Source organism: Marmota marmota, unplaced genomic scaffold, assembly GCF_001458135.2.
Source record: "Marmota marmota marmota unplaced genomic scaffold, marMar, whole genome shotgun sequence".
Classification (NCBI taxonomy): domain Eukaryota; kingdom Metazoa; phylum Chordata; class Mammalia; order Rodentia; family Sciuridae; genus Marmota; species Marmota marmota.
Genome location: NW_026000229.1, coordinates 36,996,971 through 37,018,016, shown reverse-complemented (window position 1 = coordinate 37,018,016; position 21,046 = coordinate 36,996,971). Strand labels below are relative to the sequence as shown.

The 21,046-nt window shown below is 38.1% G+C and overlaps 1 protein-coding gene and 1 pseudogene across 1 annotated transcript in view; one reads left to right on the top strand and one right to left on the bottom strand.

Annotated features, from left to right (window-relative positions):
- The window catches only part of Rtf1 (RTF1 homolog, Paf1/RNA polymerase II complex component), a 60,934-nt gene that overhangs the window by 16,183 nt on the left and 23,705 nt on the right, over window positions 1-21,046 (top strand). The window contains 2 exon segments of the mRNA XM_015480797.2: window positions 2,157-2,267; window positions 17,172-17,319. Of these exon segments, the coding sequence (XP_015336283.1) occupies window positions 2,157-2,267; window positions 17,172-17,319 (259 nt within the window).
- On the bottom strand, window positions 15,718-17,157 carry LOC125613335 (annotated as a pseudogene).

Sequence of the window (21,046 nt, the reverse complement as noted above, 5' to 3'; positions counted from 1 at the left end):
CCAGTCAGGACTGATTTCATTTTTTTTTTTTTTTAACTTTTGAGAGAGAGTAGAGAGTAGGGATGGGAGGGAGGGAAATTTTTTTTTAATATATACTTTTTTAGTTTTCGGCGGACACAACATCTTTGTATGTGGTGCTGAGGATCGAACCCGGGCCACACGCATGCTAGGCGAGCGCGCTACAGCTTGAGCCACATCCCCAGCCCCAAGACTTGAACTTTTGATCCTCCTGTCTCAGTTTCCTGAGTCATTGGGATTCCAGGAGTGCGTCACCAGCTGCTTTTTTATCTTTAAACGGGGATGGTGACAATATTTATCAATATTGTTGTGAATAGTAAATAACAGATGCTGAGAAAAGTGCTTGACATATAGTAAGAATAGTGTAAGTGTGGGCTGGTATTGGTATTAGCAGAGAGCAGGGCTAGTAACCCTGTTTTGCGTTTTTGAGTCACAGAAGTAAGTAGGGGAAAAGTAATGAGACAGGGAAGCCATGTGGTAAAGCCGATTCTGATTGTAGCCATGGCTTTCTCTCTGGCACTTCCCTTCTAATCACACTTTAAGTCACCAGGACAAAGCAGAAGTAGTGAAGTGGAGTGTTGGGGTTGTCAAATTAGGATTCTGACATAATGGATAGCACACCTAGTGTTCATTGTTAAGCCCTAGATTAAGCACCAGAAATATACAAATCTCCCTCTTTTTCTCTCTACCTCCTCACCACCCCCAGTCTCTTCCCCTCCACATACGAGTGTGTGTGTGTGTGTGTGTGTGTATTTTTTGTACTATGGATTGAACCCAGGGGTGCTCTGCCACAAAGCTACATCTTTATCCTTAGCCTTTTTAATTTTTTTTTTTGTTGTTGTTGTTTTCAATTTTGAAATAGGATTTAACTAAGTTGTTGAGGCTATCCTTGAATTCGAGATCCTCCTGCCTTAGCCTTCAGAGTCACTGGAATTATAGTTCCACCATGACTGGACAGAAGTATATACTTTTTTTTTTATGGTTTAAGCATTCAGAATATAAAATGACCTCATAAATGTACAGTTTGTGGGCTCTTTCTTTCTTTCTTTCTTTCTTCCCTCCCTCCCTCCCTCCTTTCTTTTCTTTTCCTTCCTTCCTTCCTCTCTCTCTCTCTCTCTCTCTCTCTCAATTGAATCCTGACATATTTTACCATAGAGCTACATTACTAGCCCTTTTTTATTTTTATTTTTTAAATATTTTTTAGTTGTCAATGGGCCTTTATTTTATTTATTTATATACAGTTTTGAGAATTGATTTATTTAATTTTTAGTTGTAGTTGCACACAATACCTTTATTTATGTGTGGTGCTGAGGACCAAACCCAGGGCCTCGCACATGCTAGGCGAGCACTATACCGCTGAGCCACAACCCCAGCCCCTAACACTGTAGTCCCTTTATTTTTTATCTTGAGACAGGGTCTTGCTAAGTTTCTGAGGCTGGCTGTGAATTTGTCAACCTCCTGAATGGCTGTGATAACAGGCATATGCCATTGCATCTAATGTTAAGCTTTTTTACAACAGCTTCACAAACACCAATTATACATGAAATATAATACAAAGGATCTTTGGAGTATTAGCTGTATTCCAGGTAAACAGCAAGCAAACTACCTTTGTAAACAGTTCTTATCAGTCCCTGAGAATCAATACTTCTGTAGTTTAGAGAGAAATCAGTGACAGTTTGGAGTAGCTTCTAATTCAGTTTTCTATTTCAGATATACTTTTCCCATGAAGAAGGAGTGGGCAGATTTTGAAAATATTTCTTCAGCACCTAGGAATACTGGCATTCAGTCCATTTGTATGTTAAAAGTCCTTATGATGATGTCCTTCAGTGGAAAGCACAAAGATGTAGAAGAGATTCAGGGAATGTGGGCTATTTATTTATTTGGTACTGGGGATTGAACCCAGAGAGCACTCAACCCTTGAGCCACATCCACAGCCTTTTTTAAATTTTTTATTTTGAGACAGGGTTTCTCTAAGTTGCTTAGGGCCTCACTAAGTTGTTGAAGCTGGCTTTGAACTTCGATCCTCTTGCCTCAGCCTCCAGAGTCATTGGGATTACAGGCAAATGCCACCATGCCCGGCCATTTTATTATTCTCTCTCTGTTGAACAAAACTGATGTGACTATTTCTGCCTTATTAGGAGCTATTGTCCCTGGCAAAAAGGAAGCGCAGTGACTCTGAGGAGAAGGAGCCGCCTGTGAGTCAACCTGCAGCATCTTCAGACTCAGAGACATCCGACAGTGATGACGAGGTGGGTGTTGAGGACTTAGGCCTGTGGGACTGGTGGATATTTGAGGGTCTCTGAGTTGGTGAATCCCGTGGCCTTGTTTCCTTAAAATAAGACCTAATAGCCTCATGACTATTGATTTAACCAAGCCACAATGTAAACATTTACCTGAAAAAGAAAGAAAGAAAGAAGACCTAATAGCCTAAGATCCTCAAAAACTTGTTAAGGAAAGAAAATTGTGTAAGGAAAGCTCTGAATTGTCATATATTCATCATATTTCTAGTTGCCAAGCAGGTACCTTTGCAAGACATTCCTTGCTATTGTTTCATCTCTTTCTAGCTTTATTGCAAAATAAGGACCAAAACTAGTTGTCTTCTTTTCTCCTTATTTATTTCTTTCTCTTTCTTTTTTTGTGGGGTTGGGGGATTATCTTTTAAATCCTACTTTCATTCGAGAAAAGAAATTCTATCAAGAATGCCATATTTTAATGAGAAATACTGTAGTGAGATGTAAAGATTTCTTTGTGAAGATTGATTTTATATCCCTCAGAATGATGATGTTAACTTTTAAAAAAGGAAAATCTAATGATTCCTTGTCTAAATCAATGTGACTTTCTCAAATTGCCCTCCAATAAAACAAGACCCTCAAAGATCCAAATCCACTGTGAGGAGAAACGTGTTGAAACACTCCAAACATGTTCCTAGTTTGATTTAAAGTACTTTTTTCCCTCTTAGTAATTTCCTAGAGAGAGATTTATACCATTTCTATTTATCTTTTACCAGGCAGTCTTTTTGTCTTTTACTGTAAATAAATATATATTTATTTGGTACTGCAGATTGAACCCAGAGCCTCACACATGCTAAGCAGGTGCTCTATTTCTTAGGTATATCTCCACTTCTTAAAATTTTATTTTGAGATAGGGTCTCAGTAAATTGCTCAGGCTGGCCTCAAACTTGTGAGCCTCCTGAGTAGCTGGGATTACAGGTGTGAGCCACCAAGGTAGGCTAGGATAATAAATATTTTTTTGGTATTGGAATTGGAACCCAGGGGTATTCAGTCACTGAGCAACATCCCCAGCCCTTTTTATTTATTTATTTATTTATTTGGTTAGTTAATTAGTTAGTTATAGTTGTAGGTGGACAGCGTGCCTTTTTGTGTGTGTGGTGGTAAGGATCAAACCCAGTGCCTCACGCATCCTAGGCAAACGCTCTGCCACTGAGCTACAGCCCCAATCCTCTTTTTATTTTTTGAGACAGGGCCTTGCTAAGTTGTTGAGGCTAGCCTGAAACTTGTGATCTTCCTGCCTCAGCCTTCTGAGTCCCTGGGATTGCAGGTGTGTGCCAGCACTCCCAGCTAGACTAGGAGAATATTTTTAACAGTAAAAATGTTTATTTAATATCATGAAATACAATTAATAGATAAACAGTATTTACCAGTGCCCTGAATATGTAGATTGGGAATATTTGCATTCTGGTTGACTATAGTGATATTCTCTTAGTCTTAAATAATTTGCTAAAATGGCTTTTTATAGTAAGGATTAGGGAATGTTTATTCTTTTGCTTATTTTCAGTGGAGGACCTGTAATTCCCTTCAAATTAATAAAATAACCCAACATATTAGAAAAGCAGTAGAGTCTATGAAGTAATTTGTTTTATTGTTTGACTTTCTATTTTCTTTTTTTAAAATACAGAGATAATATAGGAAAACCTTTTTTGTCATTAAATTTTTATTATTCAAAATAAATATTTTTACATAGGAAATTGATATTTAATTTGCATTCATGTTTATATTTGTATCAATACAGGAAAATCTTGAAATTTTCTCTCCAACTGTTCCTGCAACTACTTCTAATTTTCACATTCAGAAGTTAACTGCTGTGGCTCTTCTTTCCTTCTATATTCTATTACTTTTTAATCTTTGCTATGTCTAGAATACCCTGTATTGAATTTGTGGTCTTTACAGTTCCTTAATATGAGCAGTAGAAATATCCTTGGAACTCTTTCATTCTCCACATTCCTATTGTTGGGTCAGAGTCCTAAGTAAGTATGCAGTACTGTTGGGATTCCTTTTCTCTGTGTTTTCAGATAGAGCCTTAGACTGGGCTCAATCATTCTTCCTGCTTCAGCCTTCCAAGTAGCTGGGACTGGAGGCATGTGCCACCAATCCTGGCTTTCCCTTTATCTTTTTTTTGGGGGGGGCGGGTACCAGGGATTGAACTCGAGGGCACTCAACCACCGAGCCACATCCCCAGCACTTTATTATTTGAAGCAGGGTCTCACTAAATTAGGGCCTCATTAAATTCCTGAGGCTGGCTTTGAACTCCTGATCCTCTTGCCTCAGCTTCCTGAGGTGCTGGGATAATAGGTGTGTGTCACCACGCCCAGCCCCTGCATCTTTTTTTTTTGTACTGGGGATTGAGCCCCTAGGTTTCATGCTCAGCCTCATAAGAAAGAAAAATAATTTAAAATAATCTTTTTTAAAAAAACAATCCTACTAATCTTCCACTACAAAACTCAACCACTAAGCCACATCCCCAGCCCTATTTTTGTATTTTATTTAGAGACAGGGTCTCACTGAGTTGCTTAGCATCTCTCTTTTGCTGAGGCTGGCTTTGAACTCGCAATCCTCTTGTTTCAGCTTCCTGAGGTGTTTGAATTACAGGCATGCACCACTGTAATTTACTTGTGGCTCAGTGGTAGAACACTGGCCTAGCATGTGTGAGGCACTGGGTTCGATCCTCACCACCACATAAAAATAAAATAAAGGTATTGTGTCTACCTACAACTAAAAAATATTTTGAAAAATAATAAAATAAGTTTAGAGTTTCCCCTGTTGCTTCCAGCTACCTAAGACAGAAAGTCTTCACCCTAGATTACTTCTCAGTTGTTAATGTGTTTAAAGGAAGAAAATGGCTGACAGACTGGCTACATAAATGTAAGTGACTTTGCCCCTGAAAGGTTCTTAGCTCTTCTGCCCCTAGACCTACATTTTATTGTAGTTCTACTCTGCCCTATCTTAGGAATAGAGCCTCTATATTGTGACCACTCTGAAAGATCATCTCTCTCTGACTCTGGCTACTACTAGCTTATTAGTAGCATAGAGCACTTCAGAGTTAGAGCAAATATTTCATTGTTTTGGACAATTAAAGAAAATAATTTAGTCTGGGTGCAATGGTACACATCTATAATCCCAGCTGCTTGAGAGGCTGAGGCAGGAGAGTCAAAGAGTTTGAGTCTACCCTGAGCAACTTAGGGGAGACCTTGTCTCAAAATATAATAAAAAGGGCTGGGGATGTATCTTACTGGTAGAGCACTTGCCTAGCATGTGCAAGACTGTGGGTTTAATCATAAGAACCCCCCCCCCAAAAAAAAAAAAAAAAGGCCAGGGATGTGGCTTAGTGGTAGACTGCTTGCCTGGTATGCATGAGCCCCTAGGTTTCATCCTCAGCACCATAAGAAAGAAAAAGAACTTAAAAGAATCTTTTTTAAAAAACAATCTTACTAATCTTCCACTACGAAACTCAGTAATATTAACTCCAGGTTATGGATTCTGTAGGCTTTGTAGGTCGGATAGGGGACTTTTGAGAGATCCTTAGAATATGAAATTTGAGCTATCGGTTCTTGCCTTTTTTCCTCTTTCATAACGAATATTCAGACGTCTGTCTGTGGGGGAAAAATATGTACTGAAGTTAGTATACTGTGTTGTCTCATTTCTGCTTTGGTTTTTTATCTTTATTACCTATAAATTATTTTAGAAAATTGGCTTTTGAAGTGACCATTGTCAGTCAGATGGAGCTTGCTTGTACCAGAAGCTATTCTGGAGTTTTAAGTATGCCATCTTTATGTTTGACATTAGTGAGCCATGAATATTAAGAATTATGTTGCCCCCTCAGATTTGCTAGGACAGAAAATTGGCCAACTAGTTAAAAAGTTAATGGGATAGTTTGTTCTATGGAGAAATTTTAGAGCAAGATGATAGCTAGCTAATTGATGGGAGGAGGGGAAACAGAAACTATGAAAATTTCCTATACAGAAAAAAATGTACGTATGGCATTGAACATTAAGTATAAGGTCCAGTTAATGAGAGAATAACTAGATGTTTCATATATAGGATCCTTGAAGGGGGCAAAAACCCCAACATTTAATGACAGAAAATATGGTTGTGTATATATTTTGAGTAAACCGGTGATTCTTGAGGCATAGGTAAAAATAAACAAGGTTCTTATTTATTTATTTATTTACTTACTTACTTACTTACTTACTTATGGTGCTGGGGATTGAACCCAGGGCCTTGTGCATGCACTCTACCAACTGAGCTATCTCTCCAGCCCTCAAGGTTCTTTTTCTTTTTATTTATTTTATTTATTTTTTTAAACATTTATTTTTTAGTTGGACACAACATCTTTATTTTACTTGTTTATTTTTGTATGTGGTGCTGAGGATAGAACCCAGGGTTTCGCATGTGCGAGGCGAGCACTCTACCGCTGAGCCACAACCCCAGCCCCAAGTTCTTTTTATAATACAGAGTCTACATGGATCAAGCCTGGAAAACTATGAAGTCTGCTTCTATGGTGAAAGGTGATAATGATGAGCTGGAGCATATAGAAATAGATAGCTGCCAGCTACATAAGAGTAAAAAGTACTTTGGATACCCCCGCAAAAAAAAAAAAAACAAAAAAAAAAAACAACTTTTTTGTTGTTGTTCAGAACTGAATATAATAACTACATTAGTCAAAGTGAAGAAACTGCTGGAGTGCCCTCTGTCTAAGCAAGAATTATTTTAAAAGCTTCCCATATAGTCTTGTTTTCAATATTTTTGATAAATAAAAGGATTTGTTTCAACCCTGTAGTGCACCACTTGTCACACCTGTTTCTTCTTTCTTAGAACATTTCTCAGCCTTCCCCGTTTCTGTTGTGTCTCTACCTGCTTCTTCAAAGACTGATTTCTTCTTGCTATTCCTGTATTTCATTTTTTTCCACCTTGTTTCTTTTCTGAAGCCTCTTCCTTCTCTTTCTTATACTTTATCTGATCTTTCAGGCTCTCCCAGTTTGATTGACTTTCGCTGTTATTCACACTTTGTAATCTCTTGCTGACTCAATTATATTTATTGATAGAAAAAAGTAGAACACTGAGAAAGATTCAGCTTTTACTTATAAATTTATTTAGAGGGTGGGGATGTGGCTCAAGCGGTAGCGCGCTCGCCTGGCATGCGTGCGGCCCGGGTTCAATCCTCAACACCATATACAGACAAAGATGTTGTGTCTGCCGAAAACTAAAAAATAAATATTAAAAAATTCTCTCTCTCTTTAAATAAATAAATAAATAAATAAATAAATAAATAAATAAATAAATTTATTTAGAAAAAACTTTTCCAGGAAGTTGGCTTGATATCTAAGAGCATGATACTTTAGAGATAATACATACTTATCACATGCTTCCATTGAAGACCTTCACTGTTCAGCCAGGTGCATGGCACACATGTAATCCCAGCAACTCTGCCTGCTAAGTCAGGAGATTGCCAAATTCCAGGTCAGCCTGAGCAATTTAGCAAGACCTTGTCTCAAAATAAAATAGAATGGCCTTTTTTTCCCTAGTAAGAAAAAGAAAAGAAAAAAGACCTTCACTGTTTTGCTAATGTTTTTCTGTTTGTACATTGGTTTAGTAAACTTTTCATACACATACACATCTAGAACAAGATTTTCCACATAGATGGAATCCCAGTACTAAAACTATGCTATATTTGAAAATTTTTTTGATAAATGTTATTTTATATAGTTTCTGGTTGAAATTTAAATCTACAACTAGGTGTGACAAGTGATGCACTACAGGGTTGAAATGAATCCTTTTATTTCTCAAAAACATTGAAAACAAGACTATATGTGAATGGCAGTTTTATTTTTTGTTTGTTTGGTACTAGGAATTGAACCCGGGGGTGCTTATCACTGAGTCACATCTGCAGCCCTTTTTACCTTTTTTTTTTTTTTTTTTTGTTTAGTTGTCAATGGACCTTTATTTTATTTATTTACTTGCGGTGCTGAGAATAGAACCCAGTGCCTCACACATGCTAGGCAAGTGCTCTACCACTGAGCCACAACCCCAGTCCCCTTTTTGCTTTTTTTTAGTTGTTGATTGGTCTTTATTTTAGTTATTTATACATGGTGCTGGGACCCGAACCCAGTGCCTCACACTGCTAGGCAAGTGCTCTACCACTGAGCCACAACCTCAGCCCCCACTTTTTACTTTTTATTTTGAGACAGGGCCCCACTAAGTTGCTGAGGTTAGCCTTGAAGTTGCAATCTTCCTGCCTCAGTTTCTTGAGCTGCTGGGATTACAGGTATGTGCCACCATGCCTGGCTGAATGGCAGTTCTTGTATTGGGAAAGAATGCCTTCCAAAATATTAGGCTGTGAGGTACTTCTTTCTTAGAGCTTTTCTTTCTCTTCCAGGACTGTTAGGTGAGAAGTGCTCATCTTTTGGTAATCTGCCCTACTTCCAGCTTTTCCTACATTTGATTTGCTCTGGGGTCAGGAAACCAGAGGATCTAGTAGAATTTAGATTGGAATATCCTGCTTTAGTACTTGAACTTAGGACAGTTATTAGAATTGCTCGTAAGCCTTGTTTATGCAGTACTTTTTGGCTGTTGGCGAGGTAGACAACCATACTGTAGCATCTAATTTATCTAGACAGTTAAAATCTCAACATAAGGGACTGGAGATGTGGCTCAAGCGGTAGCGCGCACGCCTGGCATGCGTGCGGCCCGGGTTCGATCCTCAGCACCACATACAAACAAAGATGTTGTGTCCGCCGAAAACTAAAAAATAAATATTAAAAAATTCTAAAAAAAAAATTTCAACACAAGAATTTGAAATAATGCAGTGATTTTCACGGACCATTTGCTCAAATTTGTTTATAACCAATTCTGACACTTTCTCAAGGGGAGTGTAATGTTATATTTTACATTTCTTTGTTATGTCTTCTTTTTTGTTGTTTGTTTGTTTATCTTTTGGTGCCTGGGATTTAACCCAGGGGTGCTCTACCACTGAGCTACATCTCCTACCCTTTTGTTTGTTTGTTTGTTTTATTTTGAGTCAGGGTCTCACTGAGTTACTAGGGCCTTGTTAAGTTGGTGAGGCTGGTCTTGAACTTGTGAGCCTCTTGCCTTAGTCTCCTGAGTAGCTGAGTTTACAGGTATGTGACACTGCACCTGGCTCATTTCACATATAAATTCAATTCAGAGTAACTGCGTAGAAATGATTTCTACTCTTCTAAGACCTAGGAATATGGGTATTCCTTGCCCATTAGATATAAATCTTCAAGTTTTTTGTTTTTCTTCCTCCAGGATGCTCATTGTACTCAGGATCTCAATGCCACCCAAGTCCAAAGGCAACCACTTTGTTTTGTTTTTATTCTTTTTAGATATACATGACAGGAGAGTGTGTTTCCACATATTATGCATTACATGGATTATAACTTATTCTAATGAGGATCCCATTTTTATGCTTGTACATAGGTGGAGTTTCACTGGTGGTGTATTTCATATGTGAACATAGGGAAGTTATGTCCCAATCATTCCACTGTCTTTCCTATTCCCACCCCCGTACCCCAAGCCAACTACTTTCATCCCATGTTCCATCCCATCTTTTATCTGAATGCCAGCAACTTCCTAGAATGGGAACTGCTTTGTAACATCCCCACACACACAGGGTGGCACAGAGTTTTGTAGCACACACCTACCTGTATTATTAGATAATTACTGTCCATTAGAATATCTGTTACAACAGTGAGGGTAAAACAGCTAATCTGTTATAATTTACTAGATAAGAAAACATCTTCCAGGTTCTTTTTTAGGCTTTCCTCCCTGCATATTTACATAATACTTGTCTGGGGTTGTGTGAAGCTTACATACATTTATGCTTAGGAAAGCAGAATGTCAATGTGTCTGATACCCTTTCCCAAGTTGTTTTTGAGCAGCTCTTTGGGGGATGCTCTGGCCTCTGTACCTGGAGTTCAGATGCAGACCAGTAGGGTACTCTATTCTCACCTTAAAAGGTTACATCTGAACTTGCCTTTCAGTACAGCCCACATTTCCTCTAATCCCTCCTGGATGGAGAGAGCACATGAGCATTCATTTAATTCTGTTCTTTACTCTTTAGACTCCATTTACTACTCTGACAATGAAAGAAATAATTTTCCCTCTGTCTTTTTGTTGTTGTTGTGTTCCTCTTAGTTGTAGATGGACGCAATTCCTTTTATTTTAATTGTTTATTTTTATGTGATGCTGAGGATTGAACTCTGTGCCTCACACATGCTAGGGAAGCGCTCTACCACTGAGTTACAACTCTAGTCTTTCCCACTGTCTTAGAGTCACCAGAATAGGTTTTGCAAGACTTTGTGCTCTTAGAAGAGGTATTGGGGAAATATTTAAAATATGTGATTAGACCAAAAACATTCTAGAATTTCTGGTTTACAAAAGTAAATGTAGGGGCTGGGGTTGTGGCTCAGAGGTAGAGTGCTATATTGTGTCCACCTATAACTAAAAATAAAATATTAGGGAAAAATGTAAATGTAAAATATTATAACTGTGATTTATTCTCCAAGGAGAAAAAAAATATATGAATAATTATTGGGACCGATTTGAGTCTCTTTCTTGGAATTATATAAGAATAATAAGACTCACCTCCACATTGCAAGTGATCATTGTCTTTGGGTAGTAGAAATACAGATTTAAATTTTTTTTTTTTTTTAACTTTTGCAGTGCTAGGCATAGAACCTAAGTCCTTGTACATGATAGGCAAGCGCTGTACTATTGACTCCATCCCCAGCCTCAGAAATTTTTTAAAAAGTTGTGGTTATTTTAAAATGGGGTCTTGCTGTGTTGCCTAGGCTATCTCCAAACTTCCAGGCTCAAATGATCCTCCTGCCTCAGCCTCCAGAGTAGTTGGGGTTATAGATGTGTGCTGCCACACCTGGCTACAATTCTTCTTCTTCTTTTTTTTAAAATATTTATTTTTTAGTTGTAGTTGGGCACAATACCTTTATTTTATTTATTTATTTTCTTATGTGGGGCTGAGGATCGAACCCAGGGCCTCTGAAGCTGAGCCACAAACACAGCCCTAAAATTCTATTTTTAAAAGTAAATTCAGGGCTGGGATGTGGCTCAAGCGGTAGCGCGCTCGCCTGGCGTGCGTGCGGCCCGGGTTCGATCCTCAGCACCACATACAAACAAAGATGTTGTGTCCGCCGATAACTAAAAAAATAAAAATATTAAAATTCTTTCTCTCTCTCTCTCTCCCTCTCTCACTCTCTCTTTAAAAAAAAAAAAAAAAAAGTAAATTCATCTACATTATAATGCCCCTAAAACATTACCACATATTGGAGAATTAGTAGAATTTAGATTGGAATTTAGATTGTTTGCATTTGACTTCATACACCTCCCTCCCAACCCCCAGTCAGCTTCATGGGAGGTAAGACAACTTTGTCACCTTACTATTTTCGAAAATTGCCATAAGAAAAATAAACAAATACTCTTCTCACATTCAGGATTAGCTCCTTTTAAATGACAGCATTTTTCTTCTATTTTTAACCTTTGCTTTTTCTCCCTCCCTTGCAAGGGATAAACATTGTAGACTGCAAATGAGTGACAATTGCTAAGATGAGACTGTGGCAGATTGAAGCAGACAGAGGGTAGTTGATAAGGAAGCCAGATAGCTTCCTAGCACCTCCTAAATTGGATTTACTTGTATAACTTCACATTTAGATCGTTTTTGCTCTCATAAACACTTTTTTTTTTTTTTTTACCCCCTAGGGACTCCACAGAGTTTGGCTGTATTGCATATGAGAAACCCAAACCTGTAGACAAAAATAAACCTAGCCACTCTGACATACATGTGACCCTGATAGCTCAACCTTTTGCTCTCAACCTCTTCATATTCCTATTGGGTAGAAGTTCCATACTCTGTTTGGAAAAGGTGGGTCATGGCCATTTTTATAACCAAGAAACAAATACTGAGTATTATGTATATGGTTGTACTATTTCTTGTAAAAGAACCAATGTCGAAGATATCTAATACATTATTGACTCTAGTAATATCTGTATTATGAGCATAACAATTAAAATAACTAAATTAAAACTAGAATCAAAAGATTAAAATAACACCCTTTTTACAATATTTTATCAAGGTAAACAAAGACTGTGGCTTTGTTTATTTGTTTTGTTTTGTTTGTTTTGGTACTAGTAATTGAACCCAGGAGCACTTTACCACTATGCTACACCTATGCTACACCCCTACCTTTTTTGGTACTGGGGATTGAACTCAGGGACACTTAACCACGAGCCACATTTTCAGACCTTTTTTATATTTTAGAGACAGAGTCTTGCTGAGTTGCTTAGGGCCTCACTAAATTGCTGAGGCTGGCTTTGAACTCATGCCTCCTAAGCAGCTGGGATTCAGACTGTGGTTCTTTTTTTTTCAGGGAGGGGGGTGCTGGGGATTGAACTCAGGGGCACTCAACCACTGAATCAAATCCCTAGCCCTATTTTGTATTTAATTTAAACCTCAGGGTTTCACTGAGTTGCTTAGCTTAGCTGTTGTTGAGGCTGGCTTTGAATTTGCGATCTTCCTGCCTCAGTCTCCCAAACCTCTGGGATAGACTCTGGTTCTTAAGAATAGCTCCTATGCCTAGGTCTCCCCAGTCCAAGAAAAGGCCCCAAATAAATTTTCTTCTGATCTTAACTACTATGAAATAGGAAGTTTATTTATTTATTTACTTAAAGATTTTTTTGTTGTTGTTGCCAATGGTTTTTTTTTAATCCTTTATTTATTTATGTACATGTGGTGCTTAGGATTGAACCCAGGGCCTACACATGCCAGGCAAGCGCTATACCACAGAGTCACAATCCCAACCCAAGGAGGTTAATTTATCATCCCATTACAATAGGAGCAAAAACTGTACTTTTTTAACATAGAAAGTATTTTTCACCAAAAATTATTGTAAATCAGGAGAAGTGCTGGGCATGGTGGTATATACCTATAATCCCAGCTACTGGGGAGACTGATGCAAGTTTAAGACCAGCAGCTTATCAAGACCGTCAAAATAAAGAATTAAAGACTGGGAATGTAGCTCAGTGCTAAAGCATCCCTGGGTTCAATCCCTAGTACAATAAATAATAAATAACATATCAAAGGAGATATGGTTTAATATAGTACTAGGAATTGAACCCAGTGCCTAGCACATGCCAGGCAAGAAAGAGCTCTCCCACTGAGGTACATCCTTAGCATCATACATTTAAGTAAGAGATACACACATTTTTTAGTTGTCAATGGATTTTTTTTTATCTTTTATTTATTTATGTACATATGGTGCTGAAGATTGAACCCAGGGCCTACACATGCCAGGTACATCCTTAGCATCATACATTTAAGTAAAAGATACACACATTTTTTTAGATAATGTGTTGTGACTCAGTATAATATTGCTTGTTCAATTCTCAGCACTACATATAAATGAATGAATAGAATAAAGCCCATCAACAACTAAAATATTAAAAAAGAGCACATATGTATATATAAAAAAGATATACACACATATACTTAATGATCTACTTTACTTCCTGCTTTCTTAGAGTTATTGCCAGTACTACCATCTGTGTCCAAAAGTGGCTCTTAACCTTTCTCAGTGCATGTTTCAGTTTTCTCCTGGGCACAAGCTTCTTTCCCCGCCTTTCTGAGGCCCACCTCATCACTAAATCATTCTCTATGTACTGAAACCCTGACATACCAGCCCTTAGCAGTTAATGCGATCTCTACCACAGAAAACACCAGAAGCTGTTTTCTCTCACTTGTTTGTCTTGCCGTAAAGTTAGTATCTTTGTTTTTCTATTGCAACAGAAACTACATTAATTCGATTTTATATTTTATCTAAATGTTCTATTACTAAGAAATTCCATTACTAAGAAATTTATAACTAGTAGTTATAAAAAACAAACTTTTTAAAATTGTTTCTTTTTTAAAAAAGTATTTTAATATTTTATTCAAAAGACTTGTTTTAAACATCTGTAAAACATTCACTGATTTATTAATGTATCAGGCATGTCTGTGTTTTGTTTTCCTTTAGGTAATATTTTTGAAAAGTTACATTGTCCAAGAATGAACTCTTATAAACAGAAGTAATCTTTCCAAAAGTAAAAATCTAGATTCTCAAAACTCACAAAATCAATTGATTTGGGGGCTGGGGCTGTAGCTCAGTGGTAGAGCACTTGCCTAGCATGTGTGAAGCACTGGGTTCAATCCTCAGCACCACATAAAAGTAAATTAAAAAAAAAAATTAAGCTCTCATGTCCATCTACAACTAAAAATATATTTTAAAAAAATCAATTTGTTTGGGACTATCTGTCATCCAGTAAGTACTGTCTGTCATGCTCAAGTCAGCTTCATATTGTAAGTAATAATCTGTAGCTAGTTTTAGTAGGCAAGTTCATTTCTAAAGAGTGCTAAAGACTGTTACTCTTAATTGTATGACCAGTTGTCTTATTGCTGAATTCTATATCATACAATTTTTTGGCAACTTTATAAATACTCCAGACCTACTATAAAGGTTTGGATTAACTTAGTATATCAAAATTTCAAAATGCTAGAATAGAAAAGCCTTCAAGCATGCCTAATAAAAATGGTAAGGGGGGAAATACTGCTAAATAATTAATACTAAAATCTTTCAGTTATGTACAAGTACATAATTCAACTCAACTTTACCAGTGAAAACATTAAAATGTTAGCTCCAATTCCCCTTCAGAGATTAACCACTGACTTACATCTTAGCCCCTTTTATTTTCTATTTTGAGACAGGGTCTCAATAAGTTGCTTAGGGCCTTGCTAAATTATTGAAGCTGGCTTTGAACTTTCGATCCTCCTTTCTCAACCTCCAGAGCTGCTGGGATTACAAGTATTGATAGTTAATTTTCAATTCTTGTTCTATGGATTAAGTCAATTCTGGGGGTGTACAATACATTGCCAAGAAATTTAGACAGGAAGCTTAGGTCCAGAAGTTTAATTAAGAAATCTTTTCTATATATAACAAAAATCACCAACTGAAATTGCTTCCATTAAAAATTATTACTCCAAAATTCATACAAAATAAATTAAATACGTTATAGGAGAAATCTCAGTTTGAAGCATGTTCACATAACACAGATAAATGATAAAGGTTAACCAGCAAAACTCCTCAAATAGGCATATATATAAACACTTATATATGCACACTTCTGTGAATAAAAAGAATCAATTGACCAGGTGCAGTGGCACACGTTTGTAGTCCCAGCGGCTAGGGAGGCTGAGGCAGGAAGATCTTGAGTTCAAAGCCAGCCTCAGCAAAAGTAAGGCACTAAGCAACTCAGTGAGACACCCTGTCTGTAAATAAAATACAAAAAAGGGCTGGGGAGATGGCTTAGTGGTTGAGTGAACCTGAGATCAACCCCCAGTACCCGCCCCCCAAAAAAAAGAATTAATTCATTTGATAATTTCATGTACAGCTTGTATACAATTTAAGAGAAATAGAACTGAATGTTTCTATGTAAATGCTGCAATAAATTCAAATGAAATGCTGAGTAACTGTCTTACAAACTCGTCTATCTCCAGATGATAGCCAGTGATGTTATAGGAAATGCCCTCTTCCTGAACAATCATTTCTGTTTTAACTGGGAGCACATCTTCCAGCATGTGCTTCGGATCTCTGAACCCTGGACTTTTCAGAACATAACAAGCAATCTCAACTTTGACCAGACCTTGTTTTATGGTATACAGCTTCTTAGAGACCTTGTAATACTGAATGTTTGCCAATGAAGGAAAACCCATCCTAAACCTGGCTTAAAAAACAATTTCACTTCAAAGGGAGGGTGGTTTGTTTGTTTGTTTCTTTCTTTCTTTTCTCTTTCTCTTTTTCTCTTTCTCTCTTTCTTTCTTTCTTTTTGTGTGGTGTGCTGGGAACCCACCCCAGGGCCTTGTGCATTCGAGGCAAGCATTTTCCCAACTGAGCTATATTCTCAGCCCAAAGGGAGTGTTGAGTCCCCATTCCCCACACTGTTAATACACATTTGCTTCAACTCTCCAGTTAAACCAGCCACTCCCAGAAGGTAAATGGGTGACTTAAGTCTCCAAGTGACATATCCTGTGCATCAGAGGAGGGAGTCTTGTTTTCTTTCCCATTATCCTCTGTTGTAAAAACCAATTGTTTAATAATTTCATCCATACTGACTAATGATTGTGTTTTGATGAAGTGTTGGAAAGAGATAGCACATATTCCTACAGTCCTGAGTGACAGCTAAGTGGAACTGATCTCCTGATAGCTCTTGGGCTACCTGTCATATTTTTTGTCTGATACCATCTAATATAATTTAGGATTTAGTCAATATTACTTCCATTATCAGGAGCACTTGTAATCCTATGGAGGAGAACAATCATCCTCTTATGTTAAATAGTTATATCCCAACCAAATTTCACAAGTCTCTCATGTTTGTCATGCCTTACATCCAATTCCTGCTGAAATGACTTGAAGGCCAGCATCATGGGTGAAGGTAAACTAACATCCTTCCCCTCCCTTTGGTTGTACAGGGAAGTTGTTGTGTTTCTTCTTCTGAAACCTCTCCATTCTTCTTTGCTGCTCATATTGGATGACCTTTGCTGAGACATACAGAGACTGGAGGCTGCAGAGCGCAGCTCAGTACCAGTTGAGGCAGCCACCTGAGTGGCCAACTGACCTAAAAGTGTATCTTTCATCATATAAAGTGTATATTTGGGAGTGGGTTCAAAGTTGTAGAGATTCTTGGAATCATTTTGTTGAAAATCAAATAGTCTTAATTCTCTTGAATCGTTCAGCTTTTTTTTCTTCATAAAGTTCCTATTTCAGTTTTCCTTTTTTTTTTTTTTTTTCCTTGTAGTGGACATTTGGGAGTAATAAAAACAAGAAGAAAGGAAAAGGCCGAAAAATAGAGAAGAAAGGAACCATGAAGAAACAAGCAAATAAAACTGCCTCCTCGGGCAGTTCAGACAAAGACAGTTCTGCTGAGAGCTCAGCACCTGAGGAAGGTGAGCCAAGTACCCAGACCTGGCGGGTGAATTTCTCATCTTGTCAGGTTGGAGAGAGAGGCAGAAGTGGAGAAGAAAGCAGCCCACATTATAGCTTGATCTCTGCCTTTAGAACAGTAGTCCTTAGCTTTTTCAGTGGTCATGGATCCTTTGAGAATCTGAAAAAAAAAAAGCAAGAAAAATCATGCATTTCCCGAAGGAAGGGTGAGAACCTGGGAACCCAACCAAGGAACCCAGGAGGAGTAGGTGTCCTTGTATTAGTTTCCACTCACTTTATCCTGGGTGTCTTCTTTTTTTGTCTGTGGAGGGAAATCCTTGAATCAGATGGAAAACTTAGAAGAAATATTCTATTTTTTTTTTGTTGTTGTTACCAGGGATATGACTCGGGCACTCAACCACTGAGCCCCATCCCCAGCCCAATTTTGTATTTTATTAGAGACAGGGTCTCACTGAGTTGCTTAGCGCCTTGCCATTGCTGAGGCTGGCTTTAAACTCTCAATCCTCCCGTCTCAGCCTCCAGAGCTGCTGGGATTACAGGTGTGCGCCACCACTCCCAGAGAAGAAATATTCTTTTCTTAAACAATTCCAGAACTTTTCGATAACACTAGTTTAACAACTAACTTGTTCCAGGACTAGAATAATAAACCTTAAGTTGTTTTGAAAAAGTAAGTTTCACTTACAAACAGCCTGGTATAAAATTGGTCTAACCTGGTTTTAAGTCCATGTCTGTCAATGTTAGCTCAAATTGAATCAAGCCACGATTCTTGTTAAATGTCTGATTTTAACTTAATATTCATTAATAATATATATTGACTTTTTACATGCCACCCTTTGTCCTTTCAAGATCCAGTGTTGGGCTGGGGTTGTGGCTTAGTGGTAGAGCACTCGCCTAGCACGTGCGAGGCCCTGGGTTCAATCCTCAGCACCACATAAAAATAAATAAATAAAACAAAGGTATTGTGTCTAACTACAACTAAAAAATAAGTATTTTTTTAAAATACCAGCTAATAAATGTAGAAGAAATTATAGGGTTAGAAAAATCTTCATTTTTTTTCATCCACAATAATAATTGTTAATATAATATGGAACAAGATGTTTTTATAGTCTAAAAGAATCTTCCTATACATACTAACTATAAAGGGAAAAAGGTTCTTGTACAGAGAGGAAATATGAGAAACACCACCGTAACCAAGTAATACAAATTAATAGTAATGATACAAACAGATGCTAAATGCTTTTTTTGAGGTTGGTGTTTTTTTTGTTGTTGTTGTTGTTTTTTTTTTTTTGTAGTAGGACTTGAACCCAGGGGCATTTTAACACTGAGCTACATCCCTAGTCCTACTTATTCTTTATTTTGAGACAAGGTCTCGCTGAATTGCTAAGGCTAGCATTGAACTTGTGATCCTTCTATCTCAGCCACTGGAATTGCTGGGATTACAGATGTGCACCACTGTGCCTGGCTGGATGTTAGATGCTCTCTGATGTAACACAATCATTTAGCAAGTATTCTTGCCAAAAATTCATAACCTAAATTGTTTCTTGGCAAACCAAATCAAATTAGGAGACCTTTGATAACTGTTGTTCTCAGTTTCTCAGTTACACTAGTTGCATTTCAGTTGCTCATTAGCCACTTGTATTGGCTACTGTTCAGATAGAGAATATTTTCATCACTACCTTACAAAATTCTATTAGACAATTTTGTGGACTTAAACTCTTCAAAAATTCAAAGGCTTGAAAGACAAAGGCTGGTCCAAACCAGGCATGATGTAGTCCTAGATTGGATTCTGGCTCAAGTGATCTCCTGCCTAAGGTGAAGAGTTTGGGCCAACCTGGACAACATCACGAGATCCCATCTCATTAAAAAAAAAAAGAAATTAGCTAGGATTGTAGGTAAGTACGCTTATAATCATGGCTACTCAGGAGGCTGAAGCAGGAGGACCACAGGTTTAAGGCCAGCCTGGGCAACAAAGTAAGATTCTGTCTCAAAAAAAACCACAAACAAAAAAAGGACTGGGGATGTAGCTCAGTGGTAGAGCTCTTGCCTAGCTGCATGAAGTTCTGGGGTTAATCCCTAATAACACCTGAAAAATAATTAATTCATTTTTTTTAATAAAGAAAGCTAGGTCCAGATTAAATTATATTAGAGACATGGTAACCAATGTGTGATCTCAGATTGGACCCTACTTTGTATAAAAAGTGACTATTAAGTTCAGTAGTAAAACAATTGGTGAAATTTAAGTACTAACTGTACATTATATGATGGAATTGCATCAGTGATAAATATGCTAAACTTGATAATAATGTAGTTTGTTATGTAAGAGACCGTCCTTTGCAGGGCACACTGATACATGCCTATGATCTCAGGTGGCAGGAGGCCAACCTCAGTAACTTAGTGAGACCCTGTCTCAAAAACTTTTGAAGCTGGGCATGGTGGCGCACACGCAAGGGGCTGAGGCAGGAGGATCTCAAGTTCAAAGCCAGCCTCAGCAACAGCTAGGCACTAAGCAACTCAGTGAGACCCTGTCTCTAAATAATACAAAAAAGGGCTGGGGATGCGGCTCAGTGGTTGAGTGCCCTTGAATTCAATCCCTGGTACCAAAAGAAAAAAAAAAGTTTCGTTTTTTTTTTGTTTGACAGCCAGGTGTGGTGGCGCACACCTATAACCCCAGCTGCTCAGGAGGGTTAAGGCAGGAGGATCAGGAGTTGAAAGTCACTCTCAGCAAAAGCAAAGTGCTAAGCAACTCCGTGAGACCCTGTCTCTAAATAAAATCCAAAATAGGGCTGGGGATGTGGCTCAGTGGCCGAGTGCCCCTGAGTTCAATCTCTGATAATTCTCCCCCAAAAAAATATTTTTTGAGGTGCACCACCTCACACAGCTACAATTATTTTATATGTGTAGACAGAAAAAGTAGTCAGGCATGGAGGCATATACTTGTAATCCTGGCAGCTCAGGAGGCTAATGCAGGAGGATCATAAGTTCAAAGCCAGCCTCAGTAATTTAGCAAGCCCCTAAGAAACTTAGTGAGACCCTGTCTCTAGATAAAATATTTAAAAAGGGGCTGGGGATATGGCTTGGGGGTTAAGTGTCCCCAAATTCAGTCCCAGGTACCAAAAAATGAAAAGGAAAGAGAAAGTGAATTGACATCGTTAACAATGAATGAATCTAAAGAATGTATGAGAGTGTTACTGTTTGTACAACTTTTTTCCTGTAGGTGTATAATTTCTTCAAAATAAAAAAGTTGTGCTAGGGGGCTGGGGATATAGCTCAGTTGGTAGAGTGCTTATCTCACATGCACAAGGCCCTGGGTTCAATCCCCAGCACACACACACACACACACACACACACAAAAAAAAAAAGTTGTGCTAGGCGAGGTGAGGCTGTGGCAGGAGGACCTCCAGTTGAGGCCAGCCTTGGCAACTTAGGGAGACCCTGTCTCAAATTTAAAAGGCTGAGAGTGTAATTCAGTGGTAGAGTGCCCCTCTGTTTAGTCCCCACTACCAATAAATAAATAAATAATAATCCAAGTATGGTGGTACAATCCTGTACCAGTGACTTGGAAGGCCAAGGCAAGAGTATCACAAGTTCAAAGCTAACCTCAGAGCCAGGCATGGTGGCACACTCCTGTAATCCCAGTGATTTGAGAGGCTGAGACAGGAGGATTTTGAGTTCAAAGCCAGCCTCAAGCAATTTAGCAAAAGCCCTAAGCAACTTAGCAAGACCCTGTCT